Source organism: Podarcis cretensis, assembly GCF_951804945.1.
Source record: "Podarcis cretensis genome assembly, chromosome: 16".
Classification (NCBI taxonomy): domain Eukaryota; kingdom Metazoa; phylum Chordata; class Lepidosauria; order Squamata; family Lacertidae; genus Podarcis; species Podarcis cretensis.
Window position 1 is genome coordinate 40,875,839 of NC_137186.1, and position 24,134 is coordinate 40,899,972.

General features: G+C 44.7%; 1 protein-coding gene and 1 long non-coding RNA gene across 5 annotated transcripts in view; one reads left to right on the forward strand and one right to left on the reverse strand.

Annotated features, from left to right (window-relative positions):
* Nucleotides 1-3,659, reverse strand: part of ATP2A2 (ATPase sarcoplasmic/endoplasmic reticulum Ca2+ transporting 2) — a 46,576-nt gene extending 42,917 nt beyond the window's left edge. The window contains exons 1-3 of the mRNA XM_079957843.1: nucleotides 3,131-3,659; nucleotides 2,075-2,092; nucleotides 1,904-1,986 (exon numbers count right to left, since the gene is read on the reverse strand). Of these exons, the coding sequence (XP_079813969.1) occupies nucleotides 1,904-1,986; nucleotides 2,075-2,092; nucleotides 3,131-3,248 (219 nt within the window). The 5' untranslated portion in view covers nucleotides 3,249-3,659. The remainder of the gene's footprint in view (nucleotides 1-1,903; nucleotides 1,987-2,074; nucleotides 2,093-3,130) is intronic.
* Nucleotides 3,660-4,381: 722 nt separating this feature from the next.
* Nucleotides 4,382-16,109, forward strand: LOC307204635. 4 transcript variants are annotated; one of them, XR_013833767.1, is made up of 6 exons: nucleotides 4,382-5,599; nucleotides 9,238-9,373; nucleotides 10,669-10,871; nucleotides 11,751-14,286; nucleotides 14,542-14,717; nucleotides 15,510-16,109. It is a non-coding gene; the product is annotated as an uncharacterized lncRNA (long non-coding RNA). The 4 variants fall into 4 exon arrangements; XR_013833769.1 differs by having other exon boundaries at nucleotides 4,382-5,098; XR_013833770.1 differs by lacking the exon at nucleotides 15,510-16,109 and adding an exon at nucleotides 15,078-15,347 and having other exon boundaries at nucleotides 14,542-14,705.
* Nucleotides 16,110-24,134: the final 8,025 nt, after the last annotated feature.

A 24,134-nucleotide genomic window follows, 5' to 3' on the forward strand; every position in this document is an offset into this window, starting at 1 on the left:
AACCTGGTTTTTTATGAAGTGTTTTTTATGCAGTGAAACAAACTACAAATTAGTTTTTCAAAAACTTGCAATTCTCTGCTTAGGTTTATAACCAATAATGCTATTTTAAAACTGCAAATGTATTTTGAATATGCACGTGTGATCCACATTTACTAACATACCCTCTAGTGAACCCCAAAATGGGTTGGTCTCATCTCATACTCACAACTTTCTTTACATAAAATGTTCGCTCATTTTAAAATGGCATAGTCATACATAGTTAACTTTTGTAAGAAAAAAACCAGAATGACTAAGCCAATCGTCTCCACAAGAAAAATCAGTGCCAAGCTTTGACTAACTGCAATGATACATAAGTACCAGAACTGAAGACCATCTTCTTTGAAAGCACATGCCAGTGTCAAGATATCTGAAACCCTCACTGGCTCAAGATCAGCAACATACTATGCTACATATTAGTACAAGGGGTAACCCTCCTCTCACCCGTTTTTTCGGATCATATTTCCTACTGCACAATTATTTTGCAAACACTTAAGAGAGCTCTGCATCATTTACTGTTTTCTACTCTTATAGCTTCTATAAAGGCCCCGAAGATTAAATTTAGTTCCTCTGAAAACTGCCACATAAATCCACAATTGGGGAGAGCCATCGTGGAGGTTCCACATATAACCCATTTTTAAACCCCCTTCTTCCCGCCACAGTGCCTTGTGATCCCTGAAAAGCTGCTCCTGGAAGCAATGGGGCTCTCCAGAAGTGCTAATATGTCACAAAAAGCTGCAGTTAAAGTGGAACTCTAGAGTTGCCATATATAATGTTGGTGTGCACACAGTCCTACAAACCCCAGCCTTCTCTAACCTACCTTTCAGGTTACAAAGTGCTGTACATTCTTTATCTCCATCATCCTCACATCAACCCTGTCCATAGTTTAGGCTGGCACAACATGCCCAATGCTACCAAGCATTTTAGAGCTAAAGTCTCACCAAAGAGAACACTACCATTTGCACCATGCCATCCTGTTTAAGTATCATCTCCACATGTAATGCTTTTACAGTTTACCCCTTCCTTCAGCATGTCAGAATGTGTGAACCATGACCACCCTATGTTTCGATCTTTGCTGCATATCTAACTGTTTCTCCGCAAACACAGAGCTGGCACCAGGCAATGTTAAATCTATTCAACGGCTTTTAAATAAGGAAGAAGTAAAAATATCCAGAACCGGTTTCAGTCCCATCCTACCAATTCTGCATGTAAAGCAAGAGGCTTCCCAAAGGTCAGTTACCAAATTTGGTCAACAATGGTGCCATCACTGCTGTCATCATTCTTGTCACTGTCAAGAGCAACAACTGTCACCTTGCTATTATCAGCGAGGGAAGGCAACTGGAATATTCCCCCATGCAAATTCTATTTACAGTTTGCATTGCATCCAAAAAAAGATTTCCAGCAGTCTCAGTTAGTTTCATAACAATCAACCACACAAAGAATACTAGTTCACCTTCTTACTGGGGCCAAGGTTAACAGGCAAGAACTGGGAGACCCTACTTCAAATAAAAAAATATCATCGATCCCATGGATACTATGTATCAAAAAATGTTAGTGTGTATCTGGTTTAACTGGTATGCAATCCTGGCCCCACATTAAAACACAACTTTGAACTGCAGTATCCCAGCAAAATCAAACTTGTTCTGAGAAAATATGGTTAGGATTGAGGTCAAAGTAACTGCACTAAAATCCAGAGACAAAACACTTTCTGGTAGAAAACATGATATTCAGTCCCAAGGCTAAAACTTAAGGCAAATTAAAAGGTATGGTTTTTGCACTTCTCAGTTTAAGAACTTTTGAGGAATCTGCATGGCAGGTATACATGGCAGGTCAGACAAATATGAAATAAAAAATATAAGATACTTACAAATGATATACACGCTGCCAACAACAAAATTCTAACTAATAAATCTTCAAACTGTTCGATAACAAGCTCAAGTAAAGTTTTTCCTGCCAAGAAAAAATGTAGACATAAGTTGTCAAATATACACTGATTAACGTCATGTAGAAATATGAAATGCCTCACAAACTTGCTTACCTTCTTCAGCTGGTAGCTCTTTAAGAGATAAAGATTTCCGGAAAGCACGTCCAAGAAAGGAAGAAAAAACAAGATATTATTAGAAACTAGTATAAAAGGATCCATACTTGAAGCCTCAGCTGCATTAAAGGGTTTTTTAGAATGTTTAACTTAACATCAAAGGCACAAACAATGTAATGGTTAAAGTGCCTTCTTTCACTGAGACAGAGAGCAGGCCTCATGCTCCCAGCATTTTACCCTAAGCATCGAGCTAGTGAGGTTACCAATTCAGCCAAGTCATCACTGCTGCCAACCATAACTTCTAATGGAGCTTCACACACAGGGTCAAAGGTGTTTAAACACACACACCTCTCTTAAGCCTCAGACAAACAGATTTTATTTTCCCCTCAACCTTCCTTGTTCAAAAAGCAAGGAGGAAAGAAAATACACTTATTCACTTTTCAAGGGTAGCTCCCTCACCTCTGGCCCCGTCATACAATTTCCTATGCAAATGCCGGTTTTGCAACACAGTGAAAGCAGTGTGCCTTCTCGCCCCCTCCCGCACCTCCAAAATCCTCTCTTTAAGCCAAGAGCATTTAACAGGAATGAGGAACCAAGCCGGAAGGAAAAGAACAAAAGAAACAAAGGTCAAATAAGCAAGAGGCTAAGATGCTAAGAACGGGAGGGAAAAGAGAGATATAAAACGTGTTCCGTGTAAAAGAGAAGCAGCTCTGCCCTCGTTAAAGGTGAAAGGGAAGCGGGCGGGCAGCTTGTGCGCTGGAACAGCCCCAGAAGCCTGGGGCACGGAAGGGAACCCACGAGGTGGATCAAGAGTCAGCCATCTTCTCTCTCCCTTTCCTTTTATTCCGGTTCCAGAAGCAGATGCCGGTTTTTCTGGGGGGGGGGGTGCGCGGATGTGTCCTGTGCGTGGCTGGCCACACGATTAGGCCTTGAGAAGGGGCCGAGGGAAGAGGAGAAGAACGGGGATAAAAAGAAAGGCGGAGGGGAGGCAATCCCAGCAGCAGCAGCAGCATCTCCCCTCTGGCCAGGAGCAGGCGGGTTGCTGCTCCGACCTACCGTTGGCGCCCCATCTCTCCTTGAGCTTCTTGACCTGCTCCAAGCTGAGCCCGGTGCTCTCGTTGACGCTGAAATAAGCCAAAACTTCCTCCACGGTCTTCGTGTGCGCGTTCTCCATGGCTGAGGCCGGCGGAGGAGAAGCAGCAGCAGCAGCAGCAGCAAATGGAGCCTCGCTCGGGTTTCCCTCGCCTTCCTTCGCTGCCTCTCTTCCTCTTCCTTCTTCTTCGCAGCGGCAGCACGAGCAGCAGGCAGTAGGAACAGCAGCAGCAAATAATAAAAAAAGCGGCGCCTACCCTCGCTCACCACTAGCCTCCCTCTCTCCTCCTTTCCTCGCCCGCCCGCCCGCCACCCTCCCTTCCCCTACGGATCCCCACTCCTCCTCCTCCTCCCCGGATTTGTCACCATCGAAGACAAGAGATCCAGAGGGGCGCCCGGCGCTTTCCAGCAAGGCGAAGCCAGCCAGTAAATGAAGGCGCGCGCACCCCCTTGGGGAGATCTATGGGGGGAGGGACACGGCAGCCCACAGCTACCACCAGGCTGAGGGGGCAATCAACCCCCTTTTCCCCTCTGCCCACCCTTTTCTTTTTTACTGGCAAGGGTGCGTCCCCCAGCCTTCTCCGCCCTCCCTCAGGGTCCAACTCGAGGGATGTTTTGGGAAGGGGGTGCCGAAAATAGGAAGAGGGGGCTGCTACCCAAACTGGGGGGGGGGTTATAAAATGAGCCGCCCCCTTTTAAAGAATTCCTCTCCTGATTTCGCCCTCCGGCTTCGCTGAGGGGCGAGCGCCCTCCGGGTTGGGGCCAGACAGAACCGCCCCACCCGCCTCTGACGGGGCAGCACCGGCGGCTCCTCGGCGCGCTCTTCCCCGGCTCGGCAGCGCAGGCCTCGTTCGGCTCTCCGGGGCTTTTGGGGTGTCCCTTTCTCCCGCTTCCTGCCCTCCCTCGTCCCGGCTCCCCTCCCCGGCGCTGGCTGAGCCGGCGGCCGCTGCTCTAATAGAATTTATCCGAGCCAACTCGCGGCTGCCCCTCTTGCGGCCGCGGCATGTGGACGATGCTCATTGGCCGAGAGAGGAGAGCGAAGGGAGGGGGGAAGGGGAAGAAGCCCCGCCCACCCGTCGTGACGTCACCCCGAAAACCCGTATCCTGCTGCTCGGCCCTGGTGCTGCCGCTGCTGCTGAGATTTCGCCAGAAGCCGGGAAGAGGCGCGAGGGAGGGAGGGAGGGAGGGAGGGAGGCGGGGGGAGGGGGAGGAGGAGGAAGGAGTCACTGGCGTCTACAAAACGAATAATAAAAAAATTAGCCCCCCGCCCCGCGGATTGATTTTGCGGCGCGCGCTGACGCTTGGTTCCGTACAACTCCGGGAACGGCCTCGCTTGGAAAGGGAGTAGGCGGCCGGGCGGGCGTGGAAACCAAAGCAATGTAAACCGGTTTGAAAAGGATCCGAGGAAAGTCTCTCGAGCGCCTTCGTCTTTCCAGCCAGGCTGGGGGAGGGGAGCCGAGCTGCCCGTTGGCCTCCCTGAGGCGGCGCTGGGCGGCCGTTGGCCTCTCCGCCCGCCTTCGGGTCCTGTCAGGTCAAGGGGCCGCGTGGCCGGCCTTCACACGCACCCAACACGCCCAGCTGACCTTTTCGACACCTGAGCCTACCTGAATCTTTTAAACACGTTAACATATGTGTGTGAGAACGTGTTGAAACGCGCACACGCGTGCTACCTCTCAAGGCATTCTTATTGAGACGGCTTCGTTTTTCTGCCGTTTCCACACAACTACTATAAGGGCAGATGCGCCCCCCCCCATTCTAACAGCACTTTTTAATATAAAACATGCTTTTCACATGTTCACCTCATGAAGTCTTGCCTGAAATACAGTCGCTATTGTTGTTGATTTGATTAATTACTGTACTCTTATCCCCTCAACCCCACCCTTTTATGCCTGCAGACCTGAAAAACAGTTGACAGGATTAAAAGCAGTTGAGGCAAGGAACATATAAGCAGTCGTATAAACTACAGCAAACTATTTGAAAGGACCACAGATAAAAGCCAATAAAAAACAGCAGATTAAAAACCGATCAAAATCATGGAATCATGAGGGGAGGGGGGAGAGAGGAAGGATGGAATACAAAATTGAAGGCTTTGTGAAATAAAAAACGCAACTCTGACACAGAAGAGGCCCAGTGGATCTTCAAAGGGAGGATATCCCACAATCATACACCAAATGGCCCTTTCCAATGTTTCTTGGTCTTCCAAGATGGGCAGTCTTTCCCCTGCTGCCTAGCTGTTAGCTGATAGTAGACAGGACTGGATTCTGACTTGTTATAAAACAGATTCCAGTGTGCCTGAGCTGAAAGTGCTTTGATTTGATCTATTTAAGGTCAAACTCCCAGGCATTTCAACTGTGCATTATGCTATTTAAGATCATCAGTCTTCAGTAAGTATTGCTGGAACACACAAGAGGACCATGCCTCAACCTCAAGCAGGTGGCACCAACATTATTTATTTACTACTAGTTGCCTTGCACCTGGCATTGCTTAGGACTGTAAGAAGCTAAAAAAGAAAGTGCAATTTTGAAAAGTTCAGTCCACCATCTTGATTCAAAATAGCATCTAATTGTATCCAAACACAGACAAAAACTTGATCTCAGGAACCATCATTCAAAATTTGCTTAAGTGTCCAAATGAACAGCAAACAAATAGATTATTATTATTTTAATAAATTATATTTGGGATATCAGATTACAATTTGGGAGGAAGAATAGCTCTTGTGTTTCCCACCCCTGAGTACTGATATATACTATAAAACTTGGTGCCAGTGGTGTCCTCTAGAAGTTGTTGGACTACAGCTTCTGTTTATCGCTGACCATTGGCCATGCTGTCTGGGACTAATGAGAGTTGGAGTCTAACAACATCTGGAAGGCACTACATGATAGGCTATCTTAATATAAAACAAGTGTTGTTGGCATTCATCAAATGTTGGAGAATACACATCAACCCCTTCTTTCTGCCCCCTAATGTTTTTTAACCAGCAAAAGTATGCACACCAAGGCAGTACTAGAACAGGAAATTCTGCTCCTTCTGAAAAACTGCTTGTTAGTACAAAATGCTTCCTTAGATTTTAGACCAGATTTATCATCCAGTGATAAAAGCTTGTCTGAGAGGGCATGATGGGTCACACATTTTATCAGGTAGGAGTTAAAATTAGTACTTCTCTTGCTGGAAAGGAGCTAGAACCTTGAAAGAAGAATGGACTATCTATGCAGATGCAATCAAAGTGTGGACAGGTCTACAAAATAGGCTAATTCTGTCCCTTAAAACCAATATTGAAATATTACTCCCTGCCCCTGTTTACCTCTGTGGAATTTAGATGAGGGCATCAGGCTCTCCTGAAGGGATAATAATTTGGAAACGCATGGTGTTTTCTTGACCAATTTATCTCTCTTCACTGGCAAGCAAGTTATTCTGGCCTGTCTGTGAGAAGGCATCAAAGCTGATTGTAAACTGTGGAAGCATGAAACTTCAGGCAGATTAATTTTTGAGCTGGAGCAAGCTACAGAAAAATGTAACTAAAAGGGAGACCAACACATACGAATTCTCTGCTCCCGAGGAGCTGAGGTTGCAGTGTGAATGCAGAGTGGGACCTTGGCAAGAAAGGCAGCACCGCAAGAGGTCAAATTAATTCTCAGTGAAATCCTGTTGGCTTTAATGGAATAAAATCCCTGTTCATTAATCTGATGAAGTTGGCCGTCACTCATGCTGCAAGATATCCTTTCACCTCTAAAGTAATCCTGAATATTTTAATAGAGATTATGAAGGCTTTGAATCAGGATACCTGAAAGCTCAGCATCCAGGTCATGTGAAGTGATAATACTGTAAGGCAAAGAGTTACATTGAGCATGTGCAGATTGTCCCTGTTTCATGGTAGCCGTATCCAGACCCACACAAGTCTCCTACTTTAGGTTCCTCATCAGGATTTACCTCTTTCATTAAACCTTTGGCCTAATCTCATAATTCTCACCCTGATCCAAAATTATGTCTAAAATTTAACGCAATTTCTCACCTACTCTCTGTGTGAAACTTCACTTATCCTTTCTCCCCCCTTTTTTGTCTCCCTCACAATACAAATATAGTTTATGAGAAAGACCTATAGTGCAAGGGTTTTTCCACTTCTCTTATTCTGCAAATGTTAATGGCACTGTATATATGAAGGCGGGAAAGAAATTGAATATATGCACACACACACACACACACACACACACACACACACACACACACTTTCTCTCTCTCTCTCTCTCCCTCCCTCCTATGAAAATACAATATATTGGCTAATGGTACTTAGTATAATTGTCCATTCCATTACAGCCAAATATGTTACTTTTAGGTGCCAGGCAAAAATGTTTCTTTTCATACAGGCTTTTGGCCTTTAACTTGGAGTGTTTTAGATTTTGTGGCCTCCACTAATGGATGGGATGTGTTAAATTGCCTTTTATGCATATAAATGCTTTCAGCTTTTCTGTTTAGTTTTATCTTGGTTTTATTTTTTATTATATCAAATGTGTAAGAAATAATAATAATAATTACAAAATATAGCTCACTGGACAGAATATTAATCAGCCCTGAATACTAAAATATACACACAAGTACCTTCCACTTTGGATTATACTATTCTAATCTATTGACCTGATATTCCTTCTTCATCTATCTGTATTAGAACCCAACCCCATAGGTTGACCTAAACACAGATTCAATATAGGACTTGTGAAAGAGGATAGGGAGTCAGACAGAAGCATTCTTGATTCATAATGGACGGAAAATTATCCCATTGCTTTGTCCTTTATAAGTTAATTGCTTATCTTCTCCTATGGAGAAAAAGCTGTGCATGAGGTCAATGAGGGTAGCATTGCTCTCTGCTCTGACACTAGATGACCCAACCCTCTCTGACAGGCTATATATTGGACTACAACTCCCATCCGTTCCAGCAGTGCTACCTGAGGATCATGGGAGTTTGTAGTCTGAAACATCTGGAGAGCATCTGGAGAGCATCAGATTGGTGAAGGCTGCCATGGGGTGTCATTTTCCATTTCCTCCAAACCTGAGTGGTGCCAAAGAAGGAAGTTTTGGGACAGGAGTTGGAGCAGCCAAGGAGCTGTCCAGCAGGATCTGGAAGGCTGGGCAGGGGACCTCCCCCTCACAGCTGTTGCACCAACAATTTGCAATCAGTAACTGATGATTTTACAGTAGACCCGGCTCTGCCTCTTCTGGCATCTCCATGGGGCTCTGATCCAGAGCATGCACTAGTAGTACGTACCTCCTCTTCCCAAGCAGGACTGAGGACAGGGAGGCTTCAGTCTTCCAAACAGTTTGGGTTTTTAGCACAGGGAAACATTTGGTCCCTCATTATTGTAGCCTCCTCAAGAGGGGAATAATTCAGTTTTTTCTTAGGAGTTGTTAACTTCCCAGGGTCCCCATCTGTGCTGGGGCTCAAAGTCGGGTTCTGCTTCTCCTTTGTGGAGAAAGTCTGGTTTGGTTCAGGGTCTGCAGATAGGCAGGTACTGATACAGATTCATTTTGGTATTTAGACAGAGGACATCCTCCACTCCCACTCCGGTCTTTGCAATGCAGAAGCTTTCCCTCTGCGTACATCCTGCCCATCATCATGGTGGGTATTTCACTAGCAAAGAGTTGCAGTCATCTGGCATTAGGAGGAAGGCATTTCAGTTCAGAGAGTGTGGCTTGTTTCAGGCCCCAGCACTGAAGTACTGGAGAATTTGTAGATACACAATGAATCAGGGCTTCCATCTTCGTTGCCACAATGTGTTAGTGGATAAAACATTTTTTAAAAATGAATGAAAGCATAAATGGGATTTGGTCTCAAGAAGGACATCTGCTTAAAATCATCATGCACTCACCCCACATTATGTAAGGTGGCAGATTTGTTAGTTATGCTGGTGGCTGTCCTTAATATGTGTGACAATGGAGTTCTCTTTGATGCTCAAATGTCAGGCCAGTGTTTAATGGCTTTGGCTGGAGTTAAGCAAAGCACAGGAGGGTGCCATTCAAAATCCCCATGCAGTTCAGCCAGTTCATCCAAATGCTGACCTGCAATGCCCTTTCTATTTCAGGTTTGGGCCCCATCCATATAGATGCAGACAATATTCAACCTTCTCTCCATCAGACAATAGCCTAGACTGTTGTATGTGTGCAGATGGATAAATAGGGATATACTTAAGTGTCCACTGCCATCCAGGTTGAAACCAGGTAGTTCCATTATGTTTTAATCCAAGTTTAGCTACAGTTCTTAAGCTGTGGAGTTTAATTCAGACACTATATGACCAGACCACTGTGACTCTCAGTGTTTGTTGCTGTTGTCATAACTGCTCACAGAAATTAACTTCCCAATTATCCTCTAACTCAGCAATGAAAGAATGTGAGCGGAAAACTATTTTAACTTTCCTATTGAGCAAAACATAGATGGTGAAATGGTGGTAGAGGGAACTAATCTATTCCTCATACATTTTAGGCCATGTGCACGCAAACAGGTCTCCCCCACTGGTTGCTGTGACAAGTGAAGGAGGAGAGAGCAGAAAGCTGTTGTTGGAGGAATCTATTACCAGTTCCTGGTTTTGATTGTTTTTGAGGGCTCTCATGTACCCGAGTAACATTGGGCCCACTCACAGCAGCTGCCACCCACCCACTTTCCTACCTCCTCGGCAGTTAGGTAATTTAGGTAGTTAGGTAATTTAGGACCAACTGACACCTGCCCCTTCCCTCTGGGCCCATTCTCCACAGTGGGGCAGAAGCAGATAGTGACAGTGAAGGTGGATGGAGCAGCAAGAGTTCCTGAAATTGCCCAGGGAACATAAGGACATCAGAAGAGCCCTGTTGGATCAGACCAGAAGCCCATGCAGTCCAACATCCTGTTATGCTGCTGGCCCACCAGGTGCCTTCGTACATAGCCACCATGACTAATAGCCATTGATAGCCTTATTTTCCATGAACCTGTGAATCCCATCTCACAGGTAGGTAAGTAGGCTATGGTAGCAAAACAGGAGCAGTAAGATGGCCACCACTGTCCAGCAGCACATTCAAAAGGGCTGCCATCAGTGGAGGAGGCTTGTGCTGGTGGAAGGGGGTGCAGCTGCCCTGCTATGCCAACCACTGACACTAGTCTGGGTCTGGGGGATTGACTGGGAGGCTAAATTAGAAAGCTGTAGGCCTGGGTTGCCGTCTGGCAGCCTATAACCATTGCCTGCAATTGCATAAAAATTAGAAGATGGTAAAACTGCATTTCTCTGATAGAATAAAACAGTTTAAATATAGCAACTACAGTTGGGTATTTTTGTAGTCATCTTGCTCTTTGATATCATGGGAATATGTCAAGCTCTATTTAAGAAGCTTAAAGCTTTGAACTACTTTTTTATTTTAAGAAATACATTTTAAGTGATTGGAATAGTTATACAAACCCAGTAAGGGAAAACTTCTCATATGTTGTTTTAAGTGTATGTAAGCGGAACAATTATTTGTGTGTCTGTGTGTATTATCTTTCTTGCCAGGCAATAGTGGGTGTTCCTGTTAGCATCAGGAGGTTGAAACTGGCAAGAGTCCTGAGATTATGGCTTCAAAAGGCAGCAGCTGAATTTCAATGACTTTTCAAACGGGGCTGTTCATCCCTCTCTGCATTTGTTCACAATATAAGTAATGCCGGTGAATCAGTTTCTATGAGCTGTGGGATGAAGAATCAAAGTCTGGGTTGTTGGTATGTTTCTTTCTTTAATTCTCTCCCCCCCCCCCCAAGCCTCCACATTATTATTTTGTTCGTCAGGAACATTCCTGTTTTGGAACCAGCTTTCAAAACTGTCCTATTCATTGCCTCTGCGTGATTGAATTTTGTATGTACCTACCTGGATCCTGAGATCATCAGTTGCCCTTTTCCCAGTACCCCCATAAGCTAACATATGAAAAGTGGAAAAGAGAAAGAAGTAATTTTGAGAGGTAGTTCCTGGTTATGGAATACCCTCCCCAGAATGGCTTACCTGGGACCAAATTTTCAGCACCAGGTAAAGTCCCTCACTCTGTCAAGGCCAGTTACCGGTAATTATCTGCATTTCACTGTTTTAGGCTGATGGCTTTAGCTCTGTGTGGATTTCTGCTAGCTGCTGGATTATATAATTTTTGTTAAATTGTGTTAATATTTTCTCTGATGTCATTTGGCGTTTTTGTGTTTTTGTGCTGCTACTGGTTGATCTTATTATTATTTTAGTCTATTTTATGCTGTGCATTTTCTATACAACCTTGGGTAGTGGGTCACTAATAAATGCAACACACATACATTATTTAAAAATTCAAATTCTTTTTGGACATGAAGTTTGTGGTGAAGTCACAATGGGATGATTTTATCTTGTCAATTTTGTGTACTGAATTGGAAGTCACAGCCTTCTCCAGGCCTGCACCACTAGCCCAGGTGCTCTTGGCTGCCTGAAATGTGTCCTCACACTGTGATATTGCCTCTTTCTTGTCTTGGTGAAAAGGTGTGTGCATGTGTGTTTCTAAACCCCTGGCTTTTGCAAAGTCAAAGGGGGTCACAACGGTTGCTTTGCTCATTCAGAGAATCTTGCTCTCTCACTTTTTGCTGCAGTCCTGCCCACCACTGACATGCCACCCCCAGAAGGAATGTGGTCCTCAGGCTGAAAAGATTTCAGTGGAACCATAGTAGCCCCAACTCAGTGGGAGTCAATGACAACTAAAGGCAGCAACGGCCCTTGAAATGAAGAAGTGCTTCACTGAAAAGTGGTGCCAATAGCTACAGTAAAACTGTTTAAGGCTCAGTCAGAGAACGACTGTTGCTGAAGCAACATTTGAGCTCTCTTCTTCCAAATTCTCCAGCCTGAGCCCTGCACAGAGTTCTCTAGGGTACTACTGAAACTTGCCTTGCCTCTGTACTCCTAAGGCTGCTCCTCAAATCAGAATATTATATTGCAGAGAAATAAAAAGAAAACTTTATGGCTTCTAGAAAGACTTGCCTTTCTCATTTCTGCTGTTTGTTCCCTGGTTATTCCTCATTTGGAAGACTAGGGGCTTGTCCACCCCAGAGTCCACTGGGTGTTCATTGTGTCTTTACATTTCCATTTAATTTGCATAGTCCACAAATCATTATCTTCAAACAACACCAATATTGTTGATTCTCCACTGTGAATTTGGGGTTACCCAATATGGAGATAATCCAATAAATTGAGGGAAATTGATCTCTAAGCTTCTGCACTTGAGAGTCACAGATTATTTGGGGGGCTTTTTGTCTGTGGGGTGGATGGCTTAGTCATCACTTTCTGCCACTACTTCCTCAATGCTTTCAATGCTTTTCTGGCTGTGGTTGTAACAATATGCAGTGCTCTCCTAAATGAAGGAGCTCACCCTTGATCCCTCAGATTTGCATGAAATCAGAAAATGCAAAGCAAACCACTCCATATGATTGTGCTGAGAATTTACAATTGCCTGACTCTGTGCTTTTGTGCACTTCCTGGGCAGGGTTTTATTTTTTAAGGTGCCAGCACAGCTATTGATGTGCATGCCCTGTTGGTACTTAATCAGCATAATATAATAAAGAAATTAGAAGATGGGGACATACACAAAAGGTAACCCCTACTGGTATGAATGAGAAAGACCCAACTAGCTCCTGACGTACAAATCCAAGCATGTGCAGGTGTAGATGACTGGCCTAATTTGAAGGTGGGGGAGTGGATTAAAATCTAAATAATGCTCAAACACAGACAAGCCCTACTAATGTACTGTATATTGGCCATCTTGGTTTGCCATGCAAAGAAGTGCTTGATTCCCCTCTCAGGCTCTGCACTTTCATTTTTGGTTCTGTGTTGCCAGCAACAGTTTGCTGTATGACATTTTCTCAGTAGGTTTCTTCTTACTCACACGTTCTTGATAGCTAAGGCTCTGTGTGGCTTCTATAATGTTTTTTTAAAAATGAATTCAACTATCTCAGCCCTCAAAAACATATGACAATAAAAGCTCTGTATTAGCAAGGTGAGGTGAAATGGGAATATGCTTCCCCCCTTCCACTGTGTGCTGAAAACTGCCCCCTCTTGTTGAATTCTGCAAGAGCAGGGAATGTTCCACAAGACCTTGGTGCTTGACTTCTCTGCCCCAGGGGCAAGGAAGATGAGTAGCAATGCTGCATGCCAGAACACTTGCCTCTCATTGGAACTCAGTGAGGGGAGATGTTCCAGTGGTGGTGGAAGCGGTGGGGCAAGAGTGGTGCTGCCTCTTGTACTTCCACTGCCTGAGGCAGCTGCTTCACCCCACCTAATGGGTGAGCTGGCTCTGCATTGACAAGTTTCTCCTAAAACCCAGCCACTTAGATGGGGGGGGGGCTAACCTATAACCCTCCAGATGTTGTTGGACTCCAACAGTCAGGATGGTCAACCAGGATGGGAGTCACAAGTCCAACAACATCTGGAGGGTTACAGGTTCTGCAGCCCTTCTCCAAAGATTTAACCTAAACAGGATATGCCCAGAAGAGACTTTGAGCCCAGAGAACAACATTCACAGAGAGTTCCCAGAGCTCAATATTTTGAGGCTCAGTGTCCTGCTTTTCTCTTTGCCTTGTGCATAGCTCTTATCTACGTCAGAGGGATTTATATGCTCACTGAAATTGTCCTGACCTCCAAACCCTTTTCTATTTTAGGCTGTTTGACTTCTTGACATTTCCCCGGTTATTCTCAGATGTTTTGCTGCATTTTACCTAAAGCTACACTATGCTGGAGAAACATGTAAAGCCAACAGCTTTCCCTCCCTAGAGCCATTTACTTATTTGATTCAGAAAAACGGGTTGCCAGGTTTTAGAATATTCCTGCCTGGCTGTCTCAATTCCTTTAGCAGCCTGGCATGCTCATAGGAAGTAGGTGAAGCATTTCCTGGCATGGAGATAAAACTATGAGGAAAGCTTTCACTTGCTAGATTTCTGGGTCAGACATAGGAGTAGAGACAGAAAAAAAGTTAGCATTTTTATTCAGAACATTCCACTGCAATTCAATTAACAGTTGGCTGTATTTTAACAGGTTTTTAAAATAAAAGAACCCTCTTACAGATTGCACAAACATTAATTGCAAAAGCAATATTAAATGTGCACTTCCAGATACAATTTTTTTTGGGGGGGGTGTTAAGTTGTGGGTGAACATATCAGACGACAAAGCAATTCTTCCAAAGCAGCTCTTTATTTGTAAGCTGAAACAGAACTGAACTGAAGGGCTCAGTCAGCCTGCTTATATAGAGCTCCAGTACCTCGTTACTGTAACAACTATCTAAAACTATCCAATCACTGAACGTCACTTTCGATCCTTCATTTGCATAACTATCTACAGTATCCCTCTGCTGGCCCAGAGTGAGAACTTCAGTACATAACGGGGGCGGGGGTGAAGGATCAATATCTACATGGCAGTTATTGGGAGTACCTGATCCTCTTATGAGCACATTTGCTCTCACACACAAACAGAAGCGCTTGCTTTCATGGGATAGGACTCAGAGATTCAGGTCTTGGTAGGAGGAAGTACAAGGCAGAATCAAGGCAGGAACAGGCACCCAGGTGAGCAGGTAGGTAAAGGTAAAGGTACCCCTGCCCGTACGGGCCAGTCTTGACAGACTCTAGGGTTGTGCACTCATCTCACTCTATAGGCCGGGAGCCAGCGCTGTCCGCAGACACTTCCGGGTCACGTGGCCAGCGTGACAAGCTGCATCTGGCGAGCCAGCGCAGCACACGGAACGCCGTTTACCTTCCCACTGGTAAGCGGCCCCTATTTATCTACTTGTACCCGGGGGTGCTTTCGAACTGCTAGGTTGGCAGGCGCTGGGACCGAATGACAGGAGCGCACCCCGCCGCGGGGATTCGAACCGCCGACCATGTGATCGGCAAGTCCTAGGCGCTGAGGTTTTACCCACAGCGCCACCCGCGTCCCAGGTGAGCAGGTAGAAGTCAAGAAAACTAGATTGGAAGAAATTTAAAGACTATTTACAGAAACACTGTAAAATTAAGGAATGTTAGAAGGATGTTAGAATGAAGTTATGTGGTTTTAGCAGTAATGTTACAAAGGAGTATGTAAAAATGGATTGTTAATAGGTGAGAATGTAAAGTTATGATATATTAAGATAAATTATTAAGATAAAAGCAAAAATGGAAAGGATTTGCTGAAATCGCTAATTGAACTAGAATACAAAAAAGGGAGGTGTGAGGAGGTCAGGGAAACAAGCAAATGAAAGACAAGACATGGAAAGGTTGATTTGTTTTTAATTGTTTTTACTTTTCTGTATTTTGTATTTTTTGCTTCTTTTTTTTTTCTTATTCTTGTAACTTTCTTGAAACTTTAATAAATATTATTTTTTTTAAAAAAAGAAGTCAAGAAAACTGACAAGTCAGGGGGCGGCACTTTGGGGGTGGAACGAGGACATGGGCCAGCCCTGCCCTGTTGTGCTAAAACTATCGTTTTAATGGGGATGGGGTTTTAACTTGGGTGGATGTTGTTTATTTGTGGGGATGTTTTAAATTGTTCTTAAGCATTATATGTTAATTTGTATTATGTATTTGTATTTTTTGGTTATACAAGGCCAGGGGTCAGCAAGGTTTACCTCATCTGGGCCAGTTCACTCCAGCGGAGATCCGTCTGTGGGCCGGATTACCCACGATTTCTGGCATCTGCGTCTGCACAGACATGAGTCCCCGCATTGTGCTGTGCCGGTTTAGCACAGTGTGTGGGGACTTGTTCAGCAGGCAGCTCGGTTCAGGAGTGGCTTATGGGCCGGTTAAATGACCCCCGTCGGCCGCTTGTGGCCCATGGGCCTTAGGTTGCCTACCCCTGTACAAGGCTGATTAATATTCTACAGCCTTTTAAATGTGTTTGTGGGAGGGGGCATTATTGTTTTGTTGTTTTTATTCAAACTATTTATTTGTGCTTTTACCTTGTATTTTTATCTTGTGAAGCGCCCTGAGATCTTGTAATGAAGGGCAGAATATACTAATAAATTACTACTACTGGTTGCAGAACATGAGTGTTTTCCTTGGGCGAATGGAACTGGATGGGGCATCATTATAGGACGTTCAGCAGAGCTGCCAGCTTTTAAATAGCTGAAATCAGAGGCACCAGGTGCCTGGAAGTCCTTCAAGGTTGTTTCTAGGGAGCAGGAGCCACTACGGAGAGCAAGAGAAATACATAAAAATAGCTTCAACATTTCCCAGCAAACCCATCAGCTTTTTCTCGCCTTAGACCATACCAAAATAGAAAATAATTAACTGGGAGCAAAATGTGTGACCTAATGTGTATGTGTGTGTATGCAAGGGAGAGTGCTGGGAGGTTTGGAAGTAATTAGATGCAAAGCTGCTAATATTCCATTAAAATATCTGTGGCTTCTCAGTGCAGTCAGGAAAAATTAATCTGTTCTGTGCCGTTAATACTAAAGCATCGGTTGTCAGAAGCTTCATTCCACAATCTCTTCCACACTTGCACATTTCTTTGCCCACTAAGCTAAAAGTCTGGCTGGGGATGGAGCTGTGTAACCACGGGCAGTACAGAATCTGGTCTATGACATTGGACACTGAGAGATCTCAGCTTCAGTCTTGGTTTTGGAAAAAAGGTATTTTAAACACATTGGCCTTGTCTGAACAGCAGCAGTGGTCATGGAGAGACAACGGGATGCTAACTGTAGTTGCTGCAGCCACAGCCACCATTGCTTGGGACAAGTAGCAGCTCATCCTCCTCCCCAAACCTGGCAGCAGTGGCAGTGGCGGGGGAAAGAGGGACATTCTGGGATCAAATCAGAATCTGGGATGGCTTTCATAATTCAGAGACTGTCCCTGGAAAATAGGAACACTTGGGAGGGGTATGAGAAGAGTTTACCAATTAGGGTGGGGGCACACCATGCATGTAAAGCACATACCTCCATCCCTAGAAAGAATTATGGGAGCGTCTACTGGGAATTGTAGCTCCTTGAGAAAACTACAATTTGCAGGAGTGTGTGTGTGTGTGTGTGTGTGTGTGTGTGTGTGTGTGTAGGGGGTCCTTTTAAATGTATGTTGTATACATAGTGAGCTCCCACAATGAATATGTTTTCTCCTCCATGATTTATACAGCTCCAGCAGTCTAAAGCAGCTCCACAGGAGAGACTTGGTATCAGTCTTGACTACAACTGTTGTTGTGGCTGAGAACCTGTTAAGGAACACACCCAGTACCAAACAGCAGACAAGCCACCTAACACTTAAATCACAGGAAATCACGGAGCTACAGGAACAATCAGACTTCATGGCCAAGCTTTTAAAATCTAAACAAGGAAGGCTTGTCACGAAAGGTTTGCAAAGGCTTTATTAGGGGAATTGCTCATTGCCCTCTTTGGATTAGATGACCCATTAATGTTCTGAGGAAGTGATACTGGAGTAATAAACATCTAATGTAAACCCTAATCTCTCTAACCTCTCAACAGCTGGCAGTCAGGAGGATTTCCTGGCACTAAATGTGAAATTTGGCTAGGTTATCGGGAAATCCCATACCTCACGTCTGGGTTGGGGGAGTTGACATACAGTGGAGATGTTTTCCTGCGACTTTGATATATGAGTACATTCAGTTTGCTTTCTTGCACCTTTATCTGAGGATTCCCTTTTGGAATTCAACCTCTTCTAAAGCTGCACCTGTTTTCCTGGGTGATGCTGATTGGTTACGTCTCAGCTAATTAATTTATAGGTGCTGTGCACCAGTCACCTCCTGGGGTAATTGCTAGCTGACCCTAACTGCAGTTTTCAGCGTGGGGACCTTGCATTTTATCAGTAAATGGCAAAATGTATGTCATTATGACAGGCCTGAGGAGAATGCTGGGCTTGTACACCGTAAGAAGAAGCCTTGCAGGTGAAGTGTGTGCCTCTGGGTGGTCTGCACACAGACCCCTTCTGCACCACCCCTGAGGGATCTTGGTTAGTGGTCAGCATTGAGAAGCAGGTGCTGCCCTCTGCACAACATACCCAAATTCTTTTCACAGGAAAAATGAACTGTGACCAGGACCTTATGCAAGAGAAAATAAGAGGGTTCCATTGGGTATACTGTCAGGGAGGGTCAAAGATGGCCCCTGCTCCTAGTGACGTTTCTTCAGCTGCACAGCCTGTCCTGGTTTTGGTCGCTTGAGGCTGGGAAGGTGACTTCCATACAGATAGAGGACAGATTGGTGTTTGTGTTTTTATTCAAGCCCAGTGAGCTAATCCTGCACTCCGCTTTCAGATTCCCCATTCTTTCCCAATGGACTAGTTACCAAAAAAGAAAATCCAGCCCTGCTGCAGGCCTGTATTAAGAACCTGACCAGGAAGCTGTGACACACACCAACCTCTGTGTGCAGCCTGAATCAGTAGCCAGACAACACAGTGTTGACCTCAGAGCTCATGTTGTCCTAGGGACGGGGGGAGGAGGGGCACAGGTTGGGAAGGAAATCCTTTAACATTTCTGGATTAGAGACCGACAGGCTTGAGAAGCCTGCACATAGCATAGAGGAAAAACAAAATAAATTTTTTTCCCCTTCCAGTAGCACCTTAAAGACCAACTAAGTTAGTTCTTGGTATGAGCTTTCGTGTGCATGCACACTTCTTCAGATACACGAAATGCACACGAAAGCTCATACCAAGAACTAACTTAGTTGGTCTTTAAGGTGCTACTGGAAGGGGAAAAAAATTTATTTTGTTTTTCCTCTATGCAGGCTTCTCAAGCCTGTCAGTCTTTTGTTTTGACTATGGCAGACCAACACGGCTACCTATCTATAGCATAGAGGGAAAGACAATTCATACTTCACTTCAAAGCCAAGAGGAATTATCTTACGGTAGCTGCAGGTGCCTTTTTCTACAGCAAGTGCCTTTCCAATTGCCAGCTCTGACAGAGCACTGGTCTCCTTTTACAAATGATGGTTTCCCTTTCCCAACAGCTCAATTCTATGCATGCTTACTTAGAGGTAAGCACCACTTCGTTCAGCAGGGCTTAACTTCCCCAAAAAAGCATGCATAGAATTTCAGCTGGGAGCTGGATCTTATCTTTGTGAAATGTAAACAACACAACCGATTTTCTTTTCTCTTTCTCTTGAGGATACCACAAAGTATGTGTGGAGTAAGAAGCAAAATACTAGAAATTTAGCTAGTCATGTTTTGTAGCCAGTTTTGCTACATACCTGAGTGTGATGACCTCAAACAGCCATTCTCTGGGGCTTTCATGTGGGTTATAGCAGGACAATATCTGGGAGGCAGGGAAACCAGAAGAACGGATTCCTGGTAAGAAACCTGCTTTGTCATAACTGGAAACAGCACATCACTTTTATTTATTGTGTGTGAAGAATTTGCTCCCTTAGACACATTGGCTAGAATTTTTCAGTCATTCCTCCTCCTGCCAGCACAGATAGACTGCCACTCTTCAGTATCAAATGGCTGTTATCGCCTATCTACACAGTATGTACAGAAAGTATGTGGAACCTCTGACCCTTTAGATGTTGTTAGATTCCCCACTGACCCTGGCAGCATAGCTGGTGGTCGAGGATAATGGGAATTGTAGTCCAGCAGCATCTGCATTTACACAGCTTAGCCACCGCAGTGTAAAGAAACAGGAATCAGTGGCTGCATAGACACTTAATACATTTAAAACATCCAATGCCCATTTAAAGTTCATAGCTTTCCCTGAAGAAATCCTGGGAACTGTATTCTCCCCTCACAGAGCAACAATTCCCAGCACTCTTAACAAACTACTACTCCCTGGATTCTTTGGGGTAGCCATATGTGCTTTAAATGTGTGGTGTGGCTCTGCCATATTCCCCTTGTGCCTGACGGGGTTTTGTTCAGGTGGAGCTTATACGTATAAGATCACAGTCAAGAGTTTCCCAACCCTGTGCAAACAGAAAAAAAATCCATGCACTTCCTAAAACAAGGTCACAGCAATGAATCCCTTCAGCAGAATCTTAACATTTTAATTTGTGCGGCATTTTATTTCCCTGAGCATCCACGATGTCAGTTTCAGGTTTTGGAGGGCCTTTATTATGAATTGATTGGATTTATATACTGATTTTCTGACAAGGTCCCCAAGGCAGTTTACAATTTTAAAACACTAAAGCCAAATAAATTGCATAAAATGTAGAATGACAGACTCCTCTCTCAGGCCAACTGGGAGCCAATGGTGTGTGTTGCTCACTGGCCTGGGCTTCCTTGCTTCTGCCTTCCCTCAGGGCACACAGGTCTTTGGCAGCCCTAGGGAAGGTGGAGAAAGAGATGCCCCAACACACCCTTCATATAGCCCTCAGTAAATCTACATCCTCGTTCCAGAGTAATATTGTCAGCGGTCACGGTAAGGTAAAGGGACCCCTGACCATTAAGTCCAGTCACGGACGACTCTGGGGTTGCGGCGCTCATCTTGTCTTACTGGCTGAGGAAGCCGGCGTTTGTCTGCAGACAGTTTCCGGATCATGTGGCCAGCATGACTAAGCTGCTTCTGGCAAAACCAGAGCAGCGCACAGAAACGCTGTTTACCTTCCCACTGGAGTGGTACCTATTTATCTACTTGCAGTTTGATGTGCTTTCGAACTGCTAGGTTGGCAGGAGCAGGGACTGAGCAACAGGAGCTCACCCCGTCGCAGGGATTCAAACCGCCAACCTTCTGATCAGCAAGCCCTGCGCTCAGTGGTTTAGACTGCATCCTTTATTGTCAGTGGTCACAGTAGATTTCAGCAGATACCTGGCCATGTTGACCCTTGCTGCTGGGCCTGCATCCATGTGTTTCTAAACATTTATTTCACCCAGGCCCTCAGAGTGCTCTTTCCACCATGATGCTTGGCAGCCTAAGGTGTGCAACCCTCTCACTAAGTAACCTGGGCCACAATCTGCCAGGGCCATCCCAGGACCTACTTCCCAATGAAACAAGCAGGAGCTGCACAAGACCACTTGTGTAGTCTTCGTGAGTAGCTCCGGTTAATTTCAATGGTGCTTGTGTGGGAGAACCTGCCAGTAGATGGAAGTTTTCTCCCTCTATACTAGAATCTGGGATCATCCACTGGAAGACGGGGGCAGACAAAAGAAGGTACTTCATAGGTAATGTACTTCACTGCCACAGGATCTAGCAGCAGGGGATGAGGCAAATGGCAAGCCTATACATGACTACTAGCCAAGATGGCTGTGTTCTACCTCTACTTTTGGAGCCAATAGGCCTCTGTTAATCAGTTGATGGGAATAATGAGTGGGGAGTGTCTTGTTTGGAAGCTTCCCATATGAATCCAGTTGGCCGCTGTGAGGAGAGGACTAGATGGGCCTTAGGCCTGATCTAGCAGGGCTTTATTTGTGCCCGTTGCCTCCCATCAGTCAGAACTGCTTGCATCCTACATCTCTGCCCTTAATGGCTGCCACCTTGCCCTTCCCTCCTAATAGGGCTGCCTCTTTATTTGCTCAATAAACCCCTTGCCAGGCACACCTTTTCATCTGGTGAAGTCCCACCACTTACACCCAAGGACTGGTAAGACTAGATGTCCTTGCAGTCCTATTAAAAAAACCAGCCCATTAAAAACAGTCCCCAGGTTCCAAGCATTTGCCCCTCAGATGGGACACCGAAAGGTCAAAGAGAGGCAGCTCTTTTCTTGGTAAACAAACAACTTGAGACTTGTATTAATAGCAGCACATTTCCTTGTTGGGCTCCTCTTGTTTCATCACTGGAGAAGGCAGAGGAACACAATACGTTCTGCCTACCTCCTCTCGCTCTTTCACCTTCCCCAGGGGAAATTAAGCCAATAGGAAGGGACTATTACGCTTAAAGATAATACCAAAGTACAGACTCAGAGAAAGGAGACACTCCAGTTTGTATTCGGTAACTATTGGCTACCCCGGCTGGTGTCATGAGCAGCTCGGCATTGTTGAAAGTCCTACATGGGAAAAGGTTTCAGTGTAACGTCAGTGTAAGAGAAAACACCTCAATCTAATAATAATTGTTATGGCCTTCAGCAGATGGATGGCGCGTTTATCCTTTGACATTTTGCTCCGCACAGGTTACTTGAGTCCATTGTGAAGTAATGCTGCTCGTCTACATGCCAGCCTCTTCACCAAACTGTCACAAATGGCCCTGCATTTTGTGTGGAATATGACAGAGTGCCTCAGAAAAGGGGCCAGGCACAGCTCTCTGACAGGAGATCATTGTCATCTCCCTTCATTGAAGTGCATTTCCTATATTCTCATACCTTCCAACGTTTATCTGATGAAAACAAGGCTGTCCTATTCCATAATAATAATAATAATAATAATTTTATTGATACCCTGCCTATGTGACTGGGTTGCCCCGTCCACTCTGGGTGGCTTCCAACATATGCAGTGCTTTCCCCCCCAGGGGATACTTAGAGGGTACCTGTTTAGTGCTGTGGGGTTTTTCCTTTGTTTGTTATGGAGGAATGGCTTCTTAGTGATGTGAACGCTTCAGTGATTCATAAAGTCGCCCTTTTTGCTTTGGTGGCCAAAAAGACCAGAAAAAAGACCCTGGACAATATAGCAGTGAAGTGTAAGGGAGATGCAGAGATCTAAATAGAGACCATTATTTGTGGCATGACACCCCTTTTGCTTGTATTTATTTTTTATTCATATTTGTAATGGCCAGTGGCCATAAAGTTATTTGGAATTGGAAAAATTGGGAACACTGTGATGGGGGTGTTTTCAATTGTACCTATCTCCATGTCCACCTGTTGTTTCATCTCGTCTTCTAGGATGCATGGGATTATGTGGCGCACTTGGTTGGCTATGTAGTTCTATATTGGGAATTCCCCATCCTCCTTCTGAGGAGGGGAGGTGCAGGTATTTGGGGCTTATTTTTCATTTTTTTGTGTGAGAAAATAAATGAGTGTAGTTTTTTCCTGCCAATTATGGAGTTGGTTTTTGGGTGAATCCAAATCAGGAGGGTTTGAAATAGGTAGGTTAGTTTTGGGAGGGTGATCATTTTGATAATGACTGTTTTGTCAGAGAGGGTGAAGTTGTATTGTTCCACGTCTTCACATCTTCGTTAATTTCTTACCACGGCGGGTTGTGAAGGTATAGCTTGTTGAGGTTTCGGGTTATTTGTACCCCTACTCCTGCCTTAAAAGGCAAGAGTTTTATCTGTCTGATGTTGGTGAATTCTTTTTGGATATAAGGGGGAGTGTTGAAGCACATAGCTTAAGTTTTTGCAAAGTTCACCTGTAGGCCTGACACCACTGCAAATGTGTTGAGTTATTTGGTTTGGGTGATTGCTGTGTTTAAGGGGTCTGATGTTGTGACCATCAGGTCATATGCGAAGAGCCCTTGTTTATAGCTTTTGCTTTTTTATTTCTACTCCCTTGATGTTGGGGGCTGCCCAGAGTTATTGGTTGCTTTAAGTTTTGATTCATCAAGATTTTATAGCTACCACTCTATTAAAACCATGCTCTAAAAAAGGGGACACCTGTTTGACTATGAATCCCTTATCTGGAGGCTGGCGCTGCACAAAATTACTTTGACACTAGTTTGCAGTCACCCCAAAGGCCATGAAAACTGTTTTGCAAAAGCTGGAGAATGTTCTAAAAAGCACATCGGATTTTCCATTAACGTTGTTCTGACTTCACATACGGCACATGCTTCTAAAATAAAACCTTTGCTTCTGTTTTGTTTTTGTTTAAATAGGTAATTTGATATAAACAATTAAAGACAGATGTTGCTTGGGCGCATTTGCGTGGAGACCAGTGGGGACCTTCAGCACAGAGCAAATCATGTTCCTCAAGAAGGCCTTAAAAGGCAAGTGAGCAGAGTCAGAGCAAAATTATCGCTGGGGGTTGGGTAGCGGTGAGTGGAGGATGGGAGTAATTTTAGCATTGATAGATCATCATGTGCCTTTGCAAAGGTGGATGAATGCAAGATATTCCCTCATCCTGCTGCTTTCTGGAAGTTCAAACACTCGCCTCCTTAGCCCATTTCTCAGTCTTTACCCTGCAGTCCCAATCGCTCTGACCACATTGCAGTGAGTCAACCACGTTGCGT